The 22,443-nt window shown below is 38.1% G+C and overlaps 2 protein-coding genes across 10 annotated transcripts in view; both read right to left on the bottom strand.

Annotated features, from left to right (window-relative positions):
- LOC129756720 (serine/threonine-protein kinase N) overlaps nucleotides 1–22,443 on the bottom strand; it is a 295,803-nt gene that overhangs the window by 36,114 nt on the left and 237,246 nt on the right. The gene's annotated exons all lie outside the window — the stretch shown is intronic.
- LOC129756721 (uncharacterized) lies at nucleotides 73–16,975 on the bottom strand. Of its 6 annotated transcripts, none has more exons than XM_055753714.1 (6): nucleotides 16,873–16,975; nucleotides 8,908–9,713; nucleotides 1,969–2,292; nucleotides 1,748–1,912; nucleotides 1,333–1,681; nucleotides 73–1,273 (listed from the first exon to the last, which is right to left on the bottom strand). In XM_055753714.1, exons 2-6 carry the CDS (start codon nucleotides 9,334–9,336, stop codon nucleotides 216–218), a joined length of 2,325 nt encoding a protein of 774 aa, XP_055609689.1. In that variant the 5' UTR covers nucleotides 9,337–9,713; nucleotides 16,873–16,975; the 3' UTR covers nucleotides 73–215. The 6 variants fall into 6 exon arrangements, with proteins under 6 accessions (XP_055609689.1, XP_055609691.1, XP_055609687.1 ...); XM_055753716.1 differs by having other exon boundaries at nucleotides 16,858–16,954; XM_055753712.1 differs by lacking the exon at nucleotides 16,873–16,975 and adding an exon at nucleotides 16,489–16,831.

The raw sequence follows: 22,443 nt of genomic DNA, 5'->3' as shown, positions 1-22,443 counted from the left end.
CATCTTACCTTTAGTACGAGCATTTTTTTTCGTGATGGAGAACGGATGTGATATAATAAAAAAAGGATCATCGATCAATAGTAGGACTTTATTTTCTATTTGCGTATGATCTACATACCTTCTAAAAGGAAATGCTGAAAATAAAATGAAAAAAAAAAGAACCGAGAAATGCATTCCTAAAAGCATTATTTACAACTTGCTCCTCTGAAAAATCTTTAAGGCAGAAGCATGTGATTCCTGAAGTGGAATTTTCTTCGCATATCCACAATGTTGGAGAAGGGTGTATCGTCGACGGAAAGAGCTCGCTCCCGTAGACCTCCTTCACGTTCGACAACCCACCGGCGGCAGTGTTCGCATTGACATTCGGGATTCCGGACCGGTCCAATATGCAACCCTGGTTTCCGTTTGCCGGTGATGAGACTACCGAAGCGTCTAGCAATCGACAGGTACTCATTGGAGTAGCCTTCAACCGGGGACCACGTCCTCGGAGGGAACGTATTGGAGGAGTTGTTAGCGTTCAGAAGCGCTTGCTGAAAAATACGCTTCGAGTTATCGACGTTCGAGGGCGTACGATTGGAGCAACTCTTAACGGTTGACGGACTGGAATCGCTAAACTCGTTCATCGAGTGAACCGATTCCTCCGGTCGACAGGGACTATCGTAGATGAAGCTGTGATCCGATTCGGATCCATTGTTGTCCGATTCACTCTGGGTTCGAAGATGGACGGGGTTGTGAATTTCTAGCAATCTACGTTCGACGGAAGGAGATTTCCATGTCTTTGCACCCCATCTCTCTTCCATCTCATGGATCCGTTCGACGGAAGGAGATTTCCACTTCTGTCTACCCCATCTTTCTTCCATTTCGTGGATCCGATAGCGATCTTCGCTGTTTTCGTATTCGAAACTGTCCGAATGGGTAACGATCGTGCCGCTCCGATGCAAGTTAGATATTCCACCGGCAGCTTCTTCGAGGTCACCGACCTCATCGAAACTTGCCGAAGCTAGTGCGCTGGATAAACTACTTCCAGTGATGTCTCGTTTAGCGGATCGATTGGAGAAAGGGTAGTTTGAACTTAGATTATCATCGCTTTGATCTCGAGGTATAAACTGTAGATCGGTTAAAGGTTCGAGATCTTGTTGATCGCCCAAAATCTTGTTGAACAGTATCTGCTTGGATTCGTTGATTTCCTCCTTTGTGTTTGACCTCTTGATTGGTTTCCGGTTGTGAGCACCTGCCTTTTTAAGACTACCGATCGTTGAGAGTGTACTCTGATCTGAAATATGAAGGTCTTAGACTACGTTTAAACCACAAAAAAAAACACAAAAACCCTACCAACTGTTTGCTGAGCAACTCTGCGAGGAACTTCGTGCTTGGTAGCTCTCCGGTGCCGTAACTTCATCTCTTCCGATTCGTAAATGGTCGGATGGGTTACGTTGGAGGTCGACTTGAGTTCCTGCAAATGACTGGTATCGAATCTACTACCAGACGAGGACGAAGAACCCTCCGTTCGAACCGAAGATTCATCCGAACTTGAACTGGAGTCGGCATCCGAACCAGTACAGTAGACGTCGATGTGAACAGTGCGAGGTTTCTTTTTTGTACCATCCTTGGAGCGCTGAGACAGAAGAGTATTGCTAGGGGAGAGGATGTTTGCCGGTGATAACGGTGATTTGCGAGTTAGCTAAGGAAAAATTCAGTAATCGATTAGAACCCAAACTACTCAATTCCATCGTGAAGAAATACTAACAGATCCATATTTATCGTCTCGTCGAGCCATTACCGGTGAAAGCAAAGCTTCAGCCGCCTTCTGATGCAACTTCTGTAGATCGTCTCCACTAGCCTTGATCATCTTCTCGATGGCGGCTTCGATGTCGCTCGTTTGACAGCTGACATCTTTGCCCTCGTTTGACGGCTGACAATGAAAAAATGGAGTCAGTGTCTGTGAACCCGAGGAACCTAGGAAATTACCTTCTCCGGAAAGCAGGTAAACTTATCTGCCGTCGCACTGGTCACATGGCCGGTCGAGGCAGCCTTGTTGATGGTGATCACGGTGGGATCAGTGCCACCGGGCGAAGGAGGAAGCAGATCAGCCGTTAGCACGATGCTACAGGTACTTGTACATTTTGGGAACAGTTGCGGAGTTATTGTGATTGAGGGCAGCGGTAAGGATGTGGTGGCTGTTCCACCGGAGAGGATCGGACGATCCCCGGAAGCAGAGCTGGTGTGATTCGAGAGTCCCGAATCGCCGGTGCTCTGGGATGTGGTGTTATCTTCGTTACCGGTTTGTTTCACCTAGCGTTTCAACAATATATTTACATATATATGTTTGACAGATGTTGATTCCGAAAGTTTGTCCAAGGCGCTAATTTTTATGATGAGATTCAGTCATAGTTCTTCAAAATATTTCCATGTGTTCTGTGCAGTTGATCTTAGGGATCCTGAAACTGCATAATATTAAGAAAGATACTTCAATAGAAAAACACTAGAACTCGAAAACAGTATGTCTATTGAAGCTGTTATTTATTTTGCTAAATTTTGTGTGTAAAAGGGGTAAATTCAGGAACGATGTGCAAGATCTGAGTGTTTCAAGTTTCCGCCAAAGTTAAAACTCAAGATTTGACAAATAGGTGGTCTTTGTTTTATGAAGTACCAATTTGTCAAAAGCATTGAAATTTAACTGAGATAGCTGTTGCAATGATCCAAAAATCGATATTTAAAATACAAATACGAAAAACTTTACTCAAATCCTATTACGTTCAACGGATTAAAAATCCAGAAAAAAAATCAAAATCATATGCATTGTGTCAGAAATACTGGTAGCTGATTTGGGTTGCGATTTCAGAAGCATAGTCTAATTTCGCATTCAGATCAACATTCCGGGTCGGGACCAACACTCAAATTTTCGTTAATGTTATGATTTTTTCAAAAATCAAATATATTATAAAAAACCTGGTTAAGGTGTTCTAGATTTTTTTAAATGTATTTTTTTTTTTTTTGGAATAATTTTTGGTACATTTAATGTTAAAAAAACGGAAACTAGCCAATGTATGCCTTCAGGCATTTTCAAAGAGCAGATCCCATAAGACATCCACCCATCAATTTGATATGTTGATTTCACAAATAAATACCGTCAACTGGGGCATCCGCATCATGCAACACTTTTGAACTTCAATGGATTTTGAAAATTGATTAGACATTGACGTAGTCAGAAAAATTATTGGTTTCATCAGTAATTTTATAATTCACAAAAACATGCGATTTTCACCCTACTTAGAAAAAGGGGTAGGTTGCAACAAACTTTGTTTTTAATGAAAAATCAAATTAAAACGTTAACAAATTCATATAGTTTTTTGATTAGTTTTTGATATATTGCTGTCATAACGCATGAAGCATCAATTGCAGTATTTTTTTATTTTATTCGATTTAAATTTTACTTTTTTTTCTGTCAAATTTTATTCTCTGAAAACTGATCGAAAAGTATTGCTGTTGGACGTTTAAACCACAAATTAAAATTACTTGTTTTCTAAACATTTACAAACGATCCATAGGATTTTATAGTATAATTTAAATTATTTTTGATTGATGTAAATGTGCTGAGTTTTTGTTACAATTCGAAATTCTGAATATTTTCGTATTGATTATTTCTATTTTTTTAAGTTATAGAAGCATTTTTTGTACCTACATAATTATAAAAACATTCTCTGTTTGTATGTTTTTTTTAAAATTCTAATCCCGTTCTAGATTTTTTTAACCTTCCAAAGCTCTTCGGGTCAATATGACCCGAAACGCACTTTTAGATCGTTCTAATCTGCATCACAATATACTGAAGAGTTGAGATTTTTGAGAGACGAAGTAGAAAAGAAAAAAAATTGGTTCTGAAAACGAAAAAATCAAAACGAAAAAAAAACTAAAAGTTGAGTCTAAATTATCTGTTAATTGAGAAAAAGGATACAGCAAAGCAAAGCAAAGCTACAATTGAATGTAATTTTTTTTCAAGTAGTATTTTTCTCTACCGGATAATCCGGGATAGCAGTCAAAATTTACATCGGACCCGAACATATTTATACATCGTCGGATAGATTTATTCTAGATAATTAGATCAAAGAAACACTCAAATACAGCGAAGCTATCAGAAATGATGAATAATTTAAAAGTAAAATTGTTTTACGTTTTTTTTTTCATTCGGAACCAAAAACAAAAAATTTGGTAAAATATATCTACTTAATTTGTGAATATTACGAAACTAGAAATTCTAGTCTAGAATTAGTTATCTACACAATGAATCTAATATCATTAAAATCGATTAACATTTACGGCCAGAGGAACGCCAACAACCTGCAGGTCAAATTTTCCCGAAACGGATATTGACAGACAGATTTTTGTTCAATGATAGGATTTTTTTCAATAAAATCAGGGTTTTTCATAAACAACAATTTTAAAACAAACTGCAAATTCTTTATTATATTTGTGATTTCTAGTCAAAATGAGTAAACAAACTGATTTTTTTTTATTAATTGAAATTTTAAAATTTATTAAACAATAGAATTTATAAGTCTGCGACCTATGCGATATCAATTCCTCAACCAAAAAGTCATTTTGATATTTTTATCATGAATTAAAACTTATCTACGAGCTGAATCTGAATCTGAATATTGAACCTGAATTCCAAATTTGAATCTGGAATCTTTGTTCGAATTTCAATGCAATTTCTTAAATGAACAAAAAAAACCGATTTCTGAATCCAAAATCTAGATCACAGTTCAAACATGAGCTAAGAAGTGACAAATTTAGAGCTCTAAATCATGAATCAAATTGAATTACTATATTTTGGGTTTCAATTTCAATTTTTCATTTAAATTGTTGATATTAAATCCGCATTTTTTTGTCATTTTTGTTATTCTCGTCATTTTCCTTTTCATAGTCATTTCAGTAATTTAGCTAATTTTAGATTTTTGTTCATTTTTCTTATTCAAGTCATTTCAGTCACTTAGTGATTTTTGTAATTTTTGAAATTTTTAAATTCTTTGTAATTTTTGCAATTTTTGTTATTTCTGTAAATTTTATAATTTTTGTAATTTATGTTATTTTAATAATTTTTGTCGTTTTTGTTATTTTTGTGATTTTTGTAATTTTTGTAATTTTTGTAATTTTTGTAATTTTTGTAATTTTTGTAATTTTTGTAATTTTTGTAATTTTTGTAATTTTTGTCATTTTTGTAATTTTTTTGTCATTTCTGTCATTTTTGTAATTTTTGAAATTTTTGTCATTTTTGTCATTTTTGTCATTTTTGTCATTTTTGTAACTTTTGTCATTTTTGTCATTTTTGTCATTTTTGTCATTTTTGTCATTTTTGTCATTTTTGTCATTTTTGTCATTATTGTAATTTTTGTAATTTTTGTAATTTTTGTAATTTTTGTAATTTTTGTAATTTTTGTAATTTTTGTAATTTTTGTAATTTTTGTAATTTTTGTAATTTTTGTAATTTTTGTAATTTTTGTCATTTCTGTCATTTTTGTCATTTTTGTCATTTTTGTCATTTTTGTAATTTTTGTCATTTTTGTCATTTTTGTCATTTTTGTCATTTTTGTCATTTTTGTCATTTTTGTCATTTTTGTCATTTTTGTCATTTTGTCATTTTTGTCATTTTTTTCATTTTTGTCATTTTTGTCATTTTTGTCATTTTTGACATTTTTGTCATTTTTGTTACTTTTTTTTTTTTGTCGTTCTTGTCATTTTTGTCATTTTTGTAATTTTGGTGATTTTTGTCATTTTTGGAAATTTTGCCATTTTTTTCATGTTTGTCATTTTTGTCATTTTTGTCATTTTTGTCATTTTTGTCATTTTTGTCTTTTTTTTCATTTTTGTCATTTTTGTCATTTTTTAATTAATTTTTGTCATTTTTGTCATTTTTGTCATTTTTATCAATTTTGTAAATTTTGTCCATTTTGTAATTTTTGTCTTTTTTGTAATTTTCGTAATTTTTGTCATTTTTGTCATTTTTGTGAATTTGTTTTATTAATTTTTGTAATTTTTGTCATTTTGGTCATTTTTATAGTTCTTGTAATTTCTGTCATTTTTATCATTTCTGTCACTTTTTTTTTTTCATTTTTGTAATTTTTATATTTTTTGTCATTTTTATCAGCTTTTTCATTTTTATTATATTATAATTTTGGCATTTTTGTGATATTTGTGATTTTTGTGATTTTTGTAATTGTTGTTATTTTTGTTATTTTTATCATTTTTTTCATTTTTGTGATTTTTGTCATTTTTGTCATTTTTGTCATTTTGTCATTTTTGTCATTTTTGTCATTTTTGTCATTTTTGTCTTTTTTGTTATTTTTGTAATTGGTGTAATCTTTTGTCTTTTTTTCATTTTTGTAAGTTTTGTTATTTTTGTAATTTTTATCATTTTTGTTATTTTGTCATTTTTTGTTATTTTTGTCGTTTTTGTAATTTTTGAAATTTTCGTAATTTTTGTCATTTTTGACATTTTTGTCATTTTTGTCATTTTTGTCATTTTTGTCATTTTTGTCATTTTTGTCATTTTTGTCATTTTTGTCATTTTTGTCATTTTTGTCATTTTTGTCATTTTTGTCATTTTTGTCATTTTTGTCATTTTTGTCATTTTTGTCATTTTTGTCATTTTTGTCATTTTTGTCATTTTTGTCATTTTTGTCATTTTTGTCATTTTTGTCATTTTTGTCATTTTTGTCATTTTTGTCATTTTTGTCATTTTTGTCATTTTTGTCATTTTTGTCATTTTTGTCATTTTTGTCATTTTTGTCATTTTTGTCATTTTTGTCATTTTTGTCATTTTTGTCATTTTTGTCATTTTTGTCATTTTTGTCATTTTTGTCATTTTTGTCATTTTTGTCATTTTTGTCATTTTTGTCATTTTTGTCATTTTTGTCATTTTTGTCATTTTTGTCATTTTTGTCATTTTTGTCATTTTTATCAATTTTGTTTTCACAAATCAAAATCTTGAATTCAATACTATTGTTAATTAAAAAAGAAACAAAAATGAGCAAATTTCGCAGCATTTTTGTCATTTTTGTCATTTTTGTCATTTTTGTCATTTTTGTCATTTTTGTCATTTTTGTCATTTTTGTCATTTTTGTCATTTTTGTCATTTTTGTCATTTTTGTCATTTTTGTCATTTTTGTCATTTTTGTCATTTTTGTCATTTTTGTCATTTTTGTCATTTTTGTCATTTTGTCATTTTTGTCATTTTTGTCATTTTTTTCATTTTTGTCATTTTTGTCATTTTTGTCATTTTTGTCATTTTTGTCATTTTTGTCATTTTTGTCATTTTTGTCATTTTTGTCATTTTTGTCATTTTTGTCATTTTTGTCATTTTTGTCATTTTTCTCTTTTTGTCGTTCTTGTCATTTTTGTCATTTTTGTAATTTTGGTGATTTTTGTCATTTTTGGAAATTTTTCCATTTTTTTCATGTTTGTCATTTTTGTCATTTTTGTCATTTTTGTCTTTTTTTCATTTTTGTCATTTTTGTCATTTTTGTCATTTTTTAATTAATTTTTGTCATTTTTGTCATTTTTATCAATTTTGTAAATTTTGTCCATTTTGTAATTTTTGTCTTTTTTGTAATTTTCGTAATTTTTGTCATTTTTGTCATTTTTGTGAATTTGTTTTATTAATTTTTGTAATTTTTGTCATTTTTGTCATTTTTATAGTTCTTGTAATTTCTGTCATTTTTATCATTTCTGTCATTTTTTTTTTCATTTTTGTAATTTTTATATTTTTTGTCATTTTTATCAGCTTTTTCATTTTTATCATTTTATATTTTTGTCATTTTTGTGATATTTGTGATTTTTGTGATTTTTGTAATTGTTGTTATTTTTGTTATTTTTATCATTTTTTTCATTTTTGTGATTTTTGTCATTTTTGTCATTTTTGTCATTTTTGTCATTTTGTCATTTTTGTCATTTTTGTCATTTTTGTCTTTTTTGTTATTTTTGTAATTGGTGTAATCTTTTGTCTTTTTTTTCATTTTTGTAAGTTTTGTAATTTTTGTAATTTTTATCATTTTTGTTATTTTGTCATTTTTGTCATTTTTGTCGTTTTTGTAATTTTTGAAATTTTCGTAATTTTTGTCATTTTTGTCATTTTTGTCATTTTTGTCATTTTTGTCATTTTTGTCGTTTTTGTCATTTTTGTCATTTTTTTCATTTTTGTCATTTTTGTCATTTTTGTCATTTTTGTCATTTTTGTCATTTTTGTCATTTTTGTCATTTTTGTCATTTTTGTCATTTTTGTCATTTTTGTCATTTTTGTCATTTTTGTCATTTTTGTCATTTTTGTCATTTTTTGTCATTTTTGTCATTTTTGTAATTTTTGTCATTTTTGTCACTTTTGTCACTTTTGTCACTTTAGCCTTTTTTGTAATTTTAGTAATTTTTATCAATTTTGTTTTCACAAATCAAAATCTTGAATTCAATACTATTGTTAATAAAAAAAGAAACAAAAATGAGCAAATTTCGCGCCAAAATATTCGTTCGTTTTTTTTAACATATATGTAGATAAAGATTTATGGACTTGAATCAGAAATTTCAAGTCCTGATCTACAATCTTAATCAGATATCTAGATCTAAAATCTGAATCTGAATTTCAAATCCGTATCTTAAATTTCTTTGAAAGTCTTTGAGAATAAGGGATGAACTGTTCAACTTTGTTATCCTTCTCAAGAATCACAAGGTTATGCTTCAATTGAATCGGTGACTCAATTTGGCGCGATCTTCGCGCGAGATGAGCTAGATTTAATGCTCGCGGATGAAATCCGTATAAATTATTGCCTTTGGACAAACATTCGGAACAACCCACCCACTCTGGTTGGTTAGTGGGTGTTGTCGTGTAAACAGATTCCATGCAACGGCCGCCGAGTATCTCACCTGCGTCGACGATGCGTCGGAGATGATGCTGTTAAAAATAGAAGAACCATCCTGCTGTTTGAATGTCACAGCAGTGGCGGTGGCGTTTGGAACAGCACCAGAATTATTACAGCAGCCGGCGGCGGTAATTCCATTGCCGGAGGTTGCGGCAGGGTCAGCAGTGCTAAATTTATAAACCACCTTCACCGGCGGCGGCCTTTGGCCAGTACCACTGGACTGAGCTGACTCACCGGTAGCTGGATTTTCGTTAAGTGAATTTGTTGCCGTGTCCGGTTCATCGATGCCGGAGGTTGACGTCGTTGTCGGTTTATCACAGGCGCTGCTGCTTCCTTGATGCGATAGGGTCAGTTGCGCATGGACTGTCCACTCAGCGGTGATTTCTGGCGTTAAGACTGCCTTTGAGGAACCTCCTCCAGAACTGGTTGCCATTTTCTGTTTATCTTCCTTTTAACCTCAGGAGATTTCACTTCCACTCGAATGCACTCTAACTACTATTCACTTTCAATGAGGACAGTTCCCAGAAGGCGTCCATCATTTTGTTTTCACCCCGGCACTTATTATGTCACCACAACGATGCCCCGGCACAGATTTTGATGCCGCCGCCGGCCAAATAGCGCATCGGCGGCCTTGCGTCGTCGAGAAGAAAAAAATAAATAAACCCACAAGATGCACCACTGTATTCACACTACTTTTTCTCAAGGTTCTATTCATAAATAGGTCAACCGTGTGCTCATCTGGCAGTTCAGACACATGTTACTGAACTCGTTTCCACTTTGTTACACCACAGAACACTCTCTCGGCGGTTTCTGTAACAACAAGCAAGACCAACTGACTAGTAACTTCTGCTGCTTACGTACGACAAACGTACTGAGTATATGTAGATAAACGGCGACCACATAACCTCTGACAACCCACACTCGATCGAGGAAGCAGCACAAGATACAATAGAACATAACATCGGCAGAAATGTTACGCCTAATTAGATAATCTGTTCACCCCTTAAGAAAAAAAAAAAGATTGGCGCGACCGCCCGGTTCAATCAACTTCTAACTAAACAACCGAAAGAGCACTTCTCTTAATGGCATGTTCGATCTAGCTAATTCACTCGTTGCCGCCTTCTTCTAATCTTCAACCAAGTCGTTGGCTGAGATTTAGAGACCCACCGCAAACTGATCACCAGTTGGATGACCCTTTTTTTCCTTCACTTATTTATTTAAATCTCCACTCACTACTCATCAGTTGGATATGGTTGGTTTCCGCACTTTCTAAATTTGTAACCGACTTTTTTTTTCTTCTATTTTATTTATTTGGTTTCCACTAGTTGTTGTTCAGTTGTACTTTTTTTCTATTCGATAAATTTAATTGCTCTCATTTTCACTACCCGCCAACGACGACGAACGCTGGTTTTTCTTACCCCATCATCATCTGCGTCCATTCACAAACTTCTCTCTTTCCCTTTCTTTTACCAGAATAAATAGCGAGAGTACTCAGGGGTTAAAGCAAAGGAATTGTCGTTTTGTGTGTTTCAAAAATAGCTAAGGGGGTAGAGTGCGCAGTTTTGGTGTGGTTAAACAAGTACGAATATGTACCGCAGCAGTTGTTCTAAATAGTAATGGGGTTTTGTTTTGGGACAATCGAAGCGAATTTTGACTTCCTTAGTTCACCGATGCTTCATCGATGTACATTTTTGAAAAAGGTTCAACACAAATTGAATATACAAATTATTTATCCAGAAATTGGTTCGGTTGGCTTCGATTTTATAAGAAAAATCTCATCCGGTTTGAAATTTTTGTAAAATTATTTTTGATCTCCTATATTCCACGTTTATAGCAGTGATAAAAAGTAGGGGTCCCAGGTTGATTCCCATCGGTACACAACTGTCGGCGGGGCGTCATGAAAAAAGGAATCTCTTGGCAACTTTTTTGAGGCTGGCGATCATCTCTCTGCGGTCTTAGTAAGATTGAAAAGTGCTTGTCTTCGGTCCGATAAAACTGGCCAAGTCTTTTTAAGGAAACCTGGACCGCCTGGACTGACCATCCACTGAATATGGGCATCAGGTTCCAATCCCGACTTGCGCCGGTTCTCTTAGCCAGGGCCTCGTAAGGGTCCAGGTCAACCTCGACTTCCGAGAGAACTCCGCTTATAAAAAAGCCAGTAAACGTTGTTTTCAAAATTATCTTTTCCAAGTACAACGTAACCTCAAGTCCAACCCAAAATCGTTCTGGAAGCATGTCAAAAGTCAGCGGAATAAACCTTGTATTCCAACTCAAATGTTTCTGGATGGCAACACTGCGAACGCTGATTTCGGAATCAGTGATTTCTTTGCTCAAAAACTCTCGAGTACCTTTGCTACTGCTTCAACATCCCCAGAACATGAGGGGCGTGCTGTTAGGAATGTTTCGCCACTCGGCTTCTACATAAGCACGATTGTAGAAGAGGATGCGGTTATATCTAAAGCGGTGGCCAAGCTAAAAAACTACCACTCTATAAGCCCGGACGGTATGCTATTTACCTTTCTAAAACGATTAATGCCTGTTTTACAGACTCCTGTGAGACTCATCTTTCAAGCTTCTCTTGACAGAGCCACCTACCCTTCACTTTGGAAGAAAGCTTACATGTTTCCAGTCCATAAAAAGAGGGATCGGAGAGATGTCAACAACTATAGAGGAATCTTCGCTTTATGTGCAATATCCAAACTGTTCGAGTTAGTCGTCATAGATCAGATTTACAAATTTTTTCAATCGATCGGCACGGATTTATGCCCAAACGCTCCACGACAGCTAACCTGTTGACCTTCACCTCCTATGTGCACGAAAGTTGTTGCGTTGCAACTTATTTTTATATTAGAATTCTATTTTACTGGCAATCTCAAAGTTAATATCTCTAGGTAGCGAATAATGAACCGGCCTCGTTGAAACGGATTGAACTTCGCAATCCGACGTCAAGAGGGCTACCAGAAGTAAAATGGCTTGTTGGTGTAACGTCTTGGCAAAAACCCGAAGGGTCATTGTCTTGGCAAAAACCGGAAGCCAACCTCATAGGGGGATGCGATCGGGAAGCATTCTTGCTAGCTGGGAAACTGAAAACGGTCTCTTAATATTCGAGACATTGATTGGAAAAGCCGCTCAGAAGTCGGAAAATTCGTAGTCCGTAGTCATTGGATCTAAATATTTAGAATCGGAAATCTAAAATTTGTTGAAGCTGCTAGTCTCCGACACGTTATTCTTGTGCATTCGGTTCGGTTAACGGAAATTTTCGGGTAGCGGAAGTGCCTATTGGTTATTGAACCTGGTCCTTGGAGGACAATTGAAGGTCTGGACGGAAGTGATTGGCGTGTCGTCGGTTTATTTTACTTCTAAAATTTGTTTGCTGGCGCCTAAATAAATGCCGACGGTATAGTTTGCGCCTTTTAATCTAGCAAGATAATTCCCGATTCGTAGCAATGGCGCCCAACGTGGGGCAACCGACGTCTCAAACTGACGCAATTTATACCGATTTGTCAGCAACATTTCATAAGGTGAACCACGATATTACCATAGGTAAGCTTGGACGCTTAGGACTGTTGACCTTTACTTGACTGGTTCCGCAGTCTCTCTAGCCTCCTCTGTGCCCCAAGGTAGTTAATTAGGACCGATTATCTTCTTAATCTATTTTAACGACGTGCTCTCACTCCTCGATTGCCCGAAACTTTGTTATGCTGTAATCTCAAACTGTTTTCCACTATAAACGGTGAGGACGACATTGATTTCCTACAAAACCACTTCAATCTATTCGCACAGTGATGCGACATCAACTGCCTGCCTCTGAATCGCAGAAAATGTGCAGTCATCAGTTTCTTACGAAGTCGACAGCCTTTTTACGCGGAGTACTTGTTAGGAAATGAGTCCATTGCGCCTGTGGACCACATCAATGATCTGAGCGTAATACTGGAATTCAAAATACATACGAACTACGTGATCGATAAAGCTTCTAGAAGCCTCGGATTTATTTTTTCGAGTGGTCAAGGACTTCAAAGACGTGTACTGCCTGTAGAGCCTGTATTGCGGCATAGTTAGATCCATCCTCGAATACGTATCAGCTGTCTGATGTCTCTACTACCAGAACGGTACCGAACGGCTCGAGGCTATCCAGCGGCGTTTTTTGCGTTACGCCCTCAGACACTGACAAGACCCCTTTCACCTGCCAAGCTAAATACGAACATCGATGTCGTCTCATATACATGGATACTCTTCAAGCCCGAAGAAATGCAACACGAACCTCTTTCGTCGCTGATCTACTGACATCGCGAATCAATTGTCCTACGCTACTGGAAGCTATTCCTCTTACTGTGAGACCCCATGGACTGAGAAACCAGGACCTTCAACTGTATGTGCCCATTTGATTGAACAACTACGAGGAAAAAAGTGCTTTCATCGGTGTTATGGAAACGTTCAACCGCATTTCTAAGCTCTTCGGCTTTGACGTATCGAGGGATGTTTTCCAAAGAAAATTTATAAGTACATTGACATCCCACACTCGCCAGACCACGCTCCACTTGGTCTAACCACCTCGCTAGTTGCGATCCTGCTCATTGCAGGAGAATCGTCAGACATTTTCGCAACATGTCCTGCCCAGCGTATCCGTCCAGCCTTCGCCATCTTCTGGATGCTGAGTTCGCCGGAGAGTCGCGCGTGAGCTCGTGGTTCATCCTTCGCCTCCACACTTCGCACGCCGCCAAAGATGGTTCTTAACTCCTAATGTGCGCAGGTCCTCCTCGAGCAATATCCATGTCTCGTGCCCGTAGAGAACAACCGGTCTAATGAGCATCATGTACAGGTTACACTTTGTGCGAGGGCTAAGTCTTCTCGGCCGTAGTTGCTTGTGGAGTCCATAGTAGGCACGACTTCGGCTGACCATTCGGCGCCGAACCTCGGGGCTGGTGTCATTGTCTGTGGTCACCAGTGAACCAAGATAGGCGAAGTGTTCGACTATCTCCAGCTCGTCACCGTCGATCGTGACCTTGTTATTACTGGACAAGCGGGCTCGGTGGGTATCGGACACGAAGGCCAGCGTAATAGTCATCAACCCAATTCTTCCTGCTTCGCATTTCAGTTTGCGGTAGATCTCCATAGAGTGTTTCAGTTGCTGTTTCGAAGATGTCGTGTGTCCAGTCATCTCCATGTGCGGCACAACTCTTTTGTTGGCAACGAGCAGAACTTCGGGTTTATGGTGAGCTATCTGAAGCTTGACTTCCTCCATCCAGATGCCAACCCTTTCTACGGACACCGTTGCAAGGTCTTCTGCCTCCCCGATTGTTTCGCCGGTGATCATGAGTACGATGTCGTCAGCAACTCCGACTATCTGCACGCCTGCTGGTACTTTCATCGTTAACACCTCATTATGCCGTGGCATTCCAAAGCACAGGTCCGAGTATGGAACCCTGTGGAACACCTGCTGTAAGGGCAGTAGATCGTAACCCAATTCCAGTTTCGTAAATTAGGACTCGATTGTATTGGGTATCGGGTATTAGGAAGACGCATCCTGTGAAGCTCTTTTGCAATAGCTTCCCAGCTGGCATTGATGAAGGCATTCCAAACGTCGATCTTCACAATGACGCAGTCACGAACACCTGTCCGCTTCTTTTGATAAGCGCGCTTCGCTTATCGCTTATCGTCATCATTCGCATGGAGTCCACCGTAGATCTCCCTTTCCGAAAACCGAACTGTCTGTCTGACAGTTCACTTTCGCCTTTTGTGTAGATAATAAGTCTGTTGAATATTATCCGCTACAGTAGCTCACCAAGGATGTCCAGCAGACAAATGGGTCTGTACGATGACGGATGCTCTAGGGGTTTCCCAGGTTTTGGTAGTAGCACCAGCTTTGCCGTTTTCCACAGATTGGGGTAATATCCCTCGTCGAGACACTTTTGTAGCACCGCTCTGAAAATATCCAGAATGGTCTGTACCACCACCTTCAACACTGCATTTGGGATTCGGTCTGGATCAGGGGCCTTGTTCACCGCAAGTCCTGGAAGTGAGGGATGCTTCAAGTTGGACATCTGTAAACTTATGGAAAGCTACAAAAACTAGATGATGGACAAGAAAATGAAGATACTGGCTGTCAGAGCAGAACTTCTACAAGGGTCACAAGGGTTTGAACATCACATATGATGAGCTGCTCATAAGAAGCCTCGAATGGGAATCGAACTGCCTGCCAGACGCCAGACGAAGCATTTGAGTTGGGGTAGGACGAAATCTTCGAAGTCTCAGGCGTGAGTCAAATCTTGAAGACTTCCATGCATAATATTGTAAGGTCTAGAACAACTCTCCGTTCAGAACTTCTACTGATATGAAAAACTCTCGGTCTCGAAGATTGTCTGATCTAGATCATCTTCCGATATTGTTTCTATCCGATTCAGCATTCTTGCATGTTGTGACCTAAAATATTAACTTTCCCGCATACTAGAACTTGCTACATTAGCTTTCGATTGAGAACACCTCTAGTCGAGAAGCTCTTCCGATCTGATTCTAACCAGGAAGTCTTGAATTCTTTTCATGGAGACTTCTCGGTCTAGAATAAGGTTACGAGAATTTTTCCCGCACGTATCCGAGCAGGGCAAATCCGGGCTATTTGAACTGAAAACCTACCAAAATATGGACTGTTGATTTCAAGATTTTCAACCAAAAAATGTCCGGGTAAATTTGTGAAAAAATCCTGAAATTATAGAAACAAAAAATAATTTTAAGCAAAACACATCCGCGTTTAAATTGTATTTTAGCTTCCATAAATTCGTCCATGTTTATTTTGGCAAAACTTGTTCAAAAGTTTTTGTTTTTTGGTCTCAAAAATAAAAAAAATACTGGATGTTAAGTTTTTTTTTCGTTTTTTTGATACAAAGTAAAAAATAACGGGTAAAATTCGGTCTGGACCGTTACTAGATTTTGTACAAACCGGGCAATCTGGAAAGCTAAGTCTAGAAAAATATCTCCCAGTAAGAATATTTTTCGATTAGAAAGATTTTTTTTACCTGGAAGACCTTCTCATCTAGAACCTTCCAGTCTAGAAGATTTTTCGCCTTGAAGACTTCTCGGTTCTCACCTAGGAGAGTTTTGACTAAGGCGACAATCACCCTCAACAAATTTGATCGTGAAAAGCTTTCAAAAATGATATTTTCTCAACCCTATCGATCGAGATCTTCGTATTATGAGACTCTGGGACCTTAAAGACAAACAGACTCAAAAAAACCAGTGGACCTAATAGAATGAAGGACAGATAACTGCATCTACTTTCTGATCCTGAAATCAATTTCTTGTACTTGTAAATACTGAATTGAAATTCAGAAATCGGATCTTATTGTTTTTATTGTTAGTTTTGAATTATTGTAGAATTTTTTAAGTTTTATGTGGAATTTTGACCCTAAATATCTAATCTGCAAGGGATGGAAATTTAAAAATCTTCCATGATATTTGCTAACATATTCTTCTTCGATGAGTCATGTCGGAGAAACGTTGCAACGTTTTGGTAGCACTAAAATTCAAATCCCCCGACTCCAGTTTACGAGCTTATTATGTCTGTAATTAAGGATCTCCCATAGAAACACACCGAAACCAACTACTAAATGATGGAACCACTTGTTCAACAATATCGTTCTACTGGCAAATCACTGAGCTAAATCCCATTCATAATATTTAGCGGAATTTCGCACTTCCGTCTAAGTGCCAGTAGGAACATTTCGCGCTCGCTGCCTTGAATGAATCCGATGAGGGCGGTTCATAAAATCGTAGCCTTGCGTAGCATCTCTCGACAGTTTATGCGATTTTTCGCTAAATAAACTAAACACTGACTGCCACACCGCATTTTTGCACATAAGGAATCCGCGTCGACACGAGTCGGATCGAGTCACTTTCTGGAGAAATTTCCACCATTCCGAATTAGCAATATTGGTAACGAAACAAAAGGAAAAAAAATAACCGCGAATATTCCCACCGCAACGATGTGCATCGACGACGACCACCGGGAGACAACTGAGGTTTATTGTAAAGGAGATTGAACTACAGGGAAAAAAACATATCGGGATCCCGTCGTAGAGAGAGATCGGAACTGATCATCTTCACTATTCTGCTGTACTGTTCTCTCTACACGATTCGTGAAGACAATACAATATTTCACGATTCTCACGAATGGTGCAACACACCGTGGGTTGACGAAGATCATTACACCAAACGGAGATTATTTTGGTCGAAGTTTCAGTGAAAGTTTGTGTTGAGTTTTGTTTACATCAAACTAACAGAAAACGATCAGGTGGTTCTGAAAACTGTGGATCGAATTTTATTTGGAAAAAAACTGATTTTAAGAAAAATTTAGCTGAACAGTGTTAACCGGAGAGCTTCCGTTGGCCGGTGTAAGTGCGCATATTTCGTGAAAATTAGTTTTTCTCACTCGTTGAAACCGTACTCAACGGTCCTAGATTGTTCTCCCATATCGTAATTTTCCCTACTTCCTGTTTCTGCCTCCTTCTAGACACCAGTAACCAATCATGCGTGATCTATTGGCATCGATTCCGCGCCGATAGCTGTCAACGCATGCGGCCAATGGGTTTCGGTTTTATATGAGCTCGATCAAAATGTGTAATTTTTTTTTGCCTCTGCCTATTTGCCAGACGATTTATTAGTCGATAAATATCTAGCGGCTCTAGAGAGCGCTCTCGCGTGATTCGTCCGTCGATCGAAGCCAGACTGCGGCTTCATTTACATACTGAGGAAAATGTTGAACGTCATTGCTGGTAGCACCCATATTGAAAGCGAGAGGGAAACGTCGTTGTTTGACGTAAGCATCGGCGAGAATCGACCGAAGAAAAAAACCGGAGTGGTGGTAGACAATGGAAATTTTAACTCATCCATAGTCGCGCACCGAACGAGGTTTTGAGTGATGGGTTGGTGATGAAAGCAGACTGTCAAACTTAAATGAAGGTTTTGGTACATATTTTTAAGGAATGCGAAAAAGAAACATGGTAGGAGTCGCTTTTTGACTTCCTTTCGGACTCAACCCTTTTAGAATAATTTAAAATTTTGAACGTATGAGAAATGAAATTTTGTTTATCAAACTAAAAGAAGAGGCCGTTGCCCTAGAATATTAGGAGCCTTTTAATCAAACGCGACAAACCACTTGATCTAGGAGAATTTCTTTCGGTGTAGAAGACCTCCAGTTCTTAAAAAACTGGAAGATCTTCGGACCCAAAAACGCTCGGACCTGAAAGACCCTCGGACCTAAAAGACCCTCGGACCTAAAAGACCCTCGGACCTAAAAGACCCTCGGACCTAAAAGACCGTCGGACCTAAAAGACCGTCGGACCTAAAAGACCCTCGGACCTAAAAGACCCTCGGACCTAAAAGACCCTCGGACCTAAAAGACCCTCGGACCTAAAAGACCCTCGGACCTAAAAGACCCTCGGACCTAAAAGACCCTCGGACCTAAAAGACCCTCGGACCTAAAAGACCCTCGGACCTAAAAGACCCTCGGACCTAAAAGACCCTCGGACCTAAAAGACCCTCGGACCTAAAAGACCCTCGGACCTAAAAGACCCTCGGACCTAAAAGACCCTCGGACCTAAAAGACCCTCGGACCTAAAAGACCCTCGGACCTAAAAGACCCTCGGACCTAAAAGACCCTCGGACCTGAAAGACCCTCGGACCTAAAAGACCCTCGGACCTAAAAGACCCTCGGACCTAAAAGACCCTCGGACCTAAGAGACCCTCGGACCTAAAAGACCCTCGGACCTAAAAGACCCTCGGACCTAAAAGACCCTCGGACCTAAAAGACCCTCGGACCTAAAAGACCCTCGGACCTAAAAGACCCTCGGACCTAAAAGACCCTCGGACCTAAAAGATCCTCGGACCTGAAAGACCCTCGGACCTGAAAGACCCTCGGACCTAAAAGACCCTCGGACCTGAAAGACCCTCGGACCTAAAAGACCCTCGGACCTGAAAGACCCTCGGACCTAAAAGACCCTCGGACCTAAAAGACCCTCGGACCTAAAAGACCCTCGGACCTGAAAGACCCTCGGACCTGAAAGACCCTCGGACCTGAAAGACCCTCGAACCTGAAAGACCCTCGGACCTGAAAGACCCTCGGACCTGAAAGACCCTCGGACCTGAAAGACCCTCGGACCTGAAAGACCCTCGGACCTGAAAGATCCTCGGACCTGAAAGACCTCAAAGACAGTCGGACTTCGATGACACTCGAATCTCAAAGATCCTCGGACCTAAAAGTCTCTCGGATCTAAAAGACCCTCGAACCTTAAAAATCTCCGGACCTAATAGACCCTCGGACTTAAAAGACCCTCGGACTTAAAAGACCCTCGGACTTAAAAGACAATCGGACCTAAAAGACCCTCGGACCTAAAAGACCCTCGGACCTAAAAGACCCTCGGACCTAAAAGACCCTCGGACCTGAAAGACCCTCGGACCTGAAAGACCCTCGGACCTGAAAGACCCTCGGACCTGAAAGACCCTCGGACCTGAAAGATCCTCGGACCTGAAAGACCTCAAAGACAGTCGGACTTCGATGACACTCGAATCTCAAAGATCCTCGGACCTAAAAGTCTCTCGGATCTAAAAGACCCTCGAACCTTAAAAATCTCCGGACCTAATAGACCCTCGGACTTAAAAGACCCTCGGACTTAAAAGACCCTCGGACTTAAAAGACAATCGGACCTAAAAGACCCTCGGACCTAAAAGACCCTCGGACCTAAAAGACCCTCGGACCTAAAAGACCCTCGGACCTGAAAGACCCTCGGACCTGAAAGACCCTCGGACCTGAAAGACCCTCGGACCTGAAAGACCCTCGGACCTGAAAGACCCTCGGACCTGAAAGACCCTCGGACCTGAAAGACCCTTGGACCTAAAAGACCCTCGGACCTAAAAGACCCTCGGACCTAAAAGACTCTCGGACATAAAAGACCCTCGGACCTAAAAGACTCTCGGACATAAAAGACCCTCGGACCTAAAAGACCCTCGGACCTAAAAGACCCTCGGACCTAGAAGACCCTCGGACCTAGAAGACCCTCGGACCTAGAAGACCCTCGGACCTAGAAGACCCTCGGACCTAGAAGACCCTCGGACCTAGAAGATCTTCGGACCTAAAAGACCGTCGGACCTTTTTGAAGACCATAGAACCTCGAAGACCACCAGTTTTTTTTTTTTCAAACTTTGGACCTGGACCCGTGAAATAAGCCTGATTGAACCGAGGAGAGCTCTGGGCTTCAGGACTTTTAGCGAAAAAGACTAAATAGGAGAATACGAACTCAAGAAAATCTACGTGTTTTTAGTACACTTTCAGATTTTCTGAATTTTTTCAAGACCTTCTAGTCTCTAGAAAACCTTCAACTGAAGAAAATCTTCAAGTCAAGAACCTTTTTATATACAGAACTTTTAACTAAGAAGAGCTTCTAGCTTTGCGGACCTTCTAACTAAGAACTACTACTGACTAACTTAGAAGTTTGGAAGACCTTTTAACCGTTGCCCTCTAGAATATGTTTGTAGTTCAGCAAACCTGCTGGCTTTAAAAAGATCTAAAAAGTTACTTAAATAGAAGGTCTTCTAGATGCTACTTTCTATTTAAGTAAACTTCTAGTCTAGAAGACCTATATCAAAGTTAGAAAACTTCTAGGATTCAGAAGACCTTCGAGTTTAGAAGACGTTCTCGTTAAGAAAACTTGCTAGTTCAGAAAATTTTCTAGCCTCTAGTAGACTTTCAAGTCTAGATGATCATGTTCTCCACCTTCTGTCTACAAGACCTTTTAGTTTAGAAGGTTTTCTTGCCTCTAACAGACCTAGCTTTCAATATACCTTTAAGCCTCTAAACAATCTTCTAGTTTAGAAAACCTTCCAGTCTCTAAAGAAACTTAAAATTTAAAAAAAAAACCTTAGAGTTCAGAAAAAAACTTCAAGTCCTGCTAATCGTTAAGATTGTTTAACCTCTAGAAAACCTTAGAGCTTCTAGATTATCTTCAAGTATGGAGACCTTCTAGTTTAGGAAAACTGTTAGTTAAGAAGACCTTCTTGTTCGGAGGACTTCTAGTCTAGAAAACCTTCTAGGCTAGAATACTTCTAATCCTACTAGTCTAGAAGACTGAATTTTAAGACCACCAAGTATAAAAAACTTTCTTTTCTAAAACACCTTTTAGTCTAGTCTAGTCTAGTCTAGTCTAGTCTACAAGGCTCACTACCTAGTCTAGAAGATCTTCTTGTCTAAAAGGCTTTCTTGTTCGAAAGACCTTCTCGTCTATCAGACTTTTTAGTTTTAGACCTTCTTGTTAAGAAGAAACCTTCTAGGCTAGTGAACTTCTAGTCCTTCTAGTCTAAAAGACTGAATTTTAAGTTCGCAAGATCTTTTAGTCTCTAGAAGTCCGTAAAGTCTAGAAAACTTCCATGTCTGCAGAAGATCTTGAATCTAGTCTAATTTAGTCTAGTCTAGAATTTCAAAAGATTTTTTGGTCTAGAAGACGAAGTCTGTAGTTAAGAAGACCCTCTATTAGCTTTTAAACACTTTTTAGGCTCTAGACGACGAAAGACGTTCTAGTTTAGAAGATCTAGTTTAGAAGACCTTCTATCCTCTGGAAGACCTCCCAATCTTTATAAAAAATGGACCAGAATACCTTCTTATGTAGAAGACCTTGTCTAGATTTTCTTCTTATCTAAGAGGCTCTCTAGTCTAGAACAACTTCTAATCTAGACCGACTTCTAAGTTTATCAGACCTTCTTTTATAGAAGACTTTGTCGTTTAGTAGCCTTCTTGTCTTCAAAACTTGCTAGTCTAGAAGAGGCCTCGACAAGCTTCTAGCAAAGAAGACCTTAATATCTGAAGGTTCTTTAGTTTTAAAGTTATTTTTTAAGGATTTTTTCCTTCTATCATTCATGTAACGCTGCCATTTTCTTTGGTACAAAACATTTTCAACCAACCAACATTAAACAACCGTAAAGTTTCGCAAATGTAAACATCAACGACGGTTCAATTGGGGTGCCAAAAACTTAAACATATGTTGGTCGTTTGCACTTTTTCCCTGTACGAGGAAAAAAAACTATTGGAACCAGTGTCCATTTTCTTCACAAACAGTGCATATCAATTAGGATGGTCGCCGTGGTCGTCGTTTGTTTTGATCTTTTCGAGGTTTTTCTGTTTCTCCATTTTGAAACCAGACTAATTCGAGTCGGAAACTAGGCAATAACTGATTGATGGAGACAGGGAACAAACGTTTCATTTTAGACGTTCACGCTATTGTGAAAGTGAAAGAAAAAAACGGTTTTGTTTGAGTTCGAAATTGGGTAATTGGCTTTGTGGCCTTCGAGATGATCAATTTGTAATAAAATGTTGTTATTTTTTTTTAAATTTCTAAAAATCTGAAAATTTAAAAGTATGGAACTAAACAATATCATAAAAAAAAATTAAGAGAAAATCACAGTTGGAGAAAATTTCGTCAGAGAGATTTGATTGAAAATAACAAACCAGTATAGATATGTTTGTAGTACACATTGCGTGGGTGTTTTTTTCAGTCGACAG

Source organism: Uranotaenia lowii, chromosome 3 (genome assembly GCF_029784155.1).
Source record: "Uranotaenia lowii strain MFRU-FL chromosome 3, ASM2978415v1, whole genome shotgun sequence".
Classification (NCBI taxonomy): domain Eukaryota; kingdom Metazoa; phylum Arthropoda; class Insecta; order Diptera; family Culicidae; genus Uranotaenia; species Uranotaenia lowii.
The sequence above is the reverse complement of the archived record's forward strand: the minus strand, read 5'-3'. Positions and strand labels throughout refer to the sequence as shown.

Bases quoted from the DNA above. Each gene is read 5' to 3' on its own strand.
- LOC129756721 (XM_055753714.1), bottom strand. From the start codon at position 9,336: ATGGCAACCAGTTCTGGAGGAGGTTCCTCAAAGGCAGTCTTAACGCCA. The intron at 1,913-1,968 runs GTAATTTCCTAG...TTTCATTGTCAG, and splicing joins TTACCTGCTTTCCGGAGAAG to CCGTCAAACGAGGGCAAAGA. The intron at 1,274-1,332 runs GTAGGGTTTTTG...TTCATATTTCAG, and splicing joins AGTTGCTCAGCAAACAGTTG to ATCAGAGTACACTCTCAACG.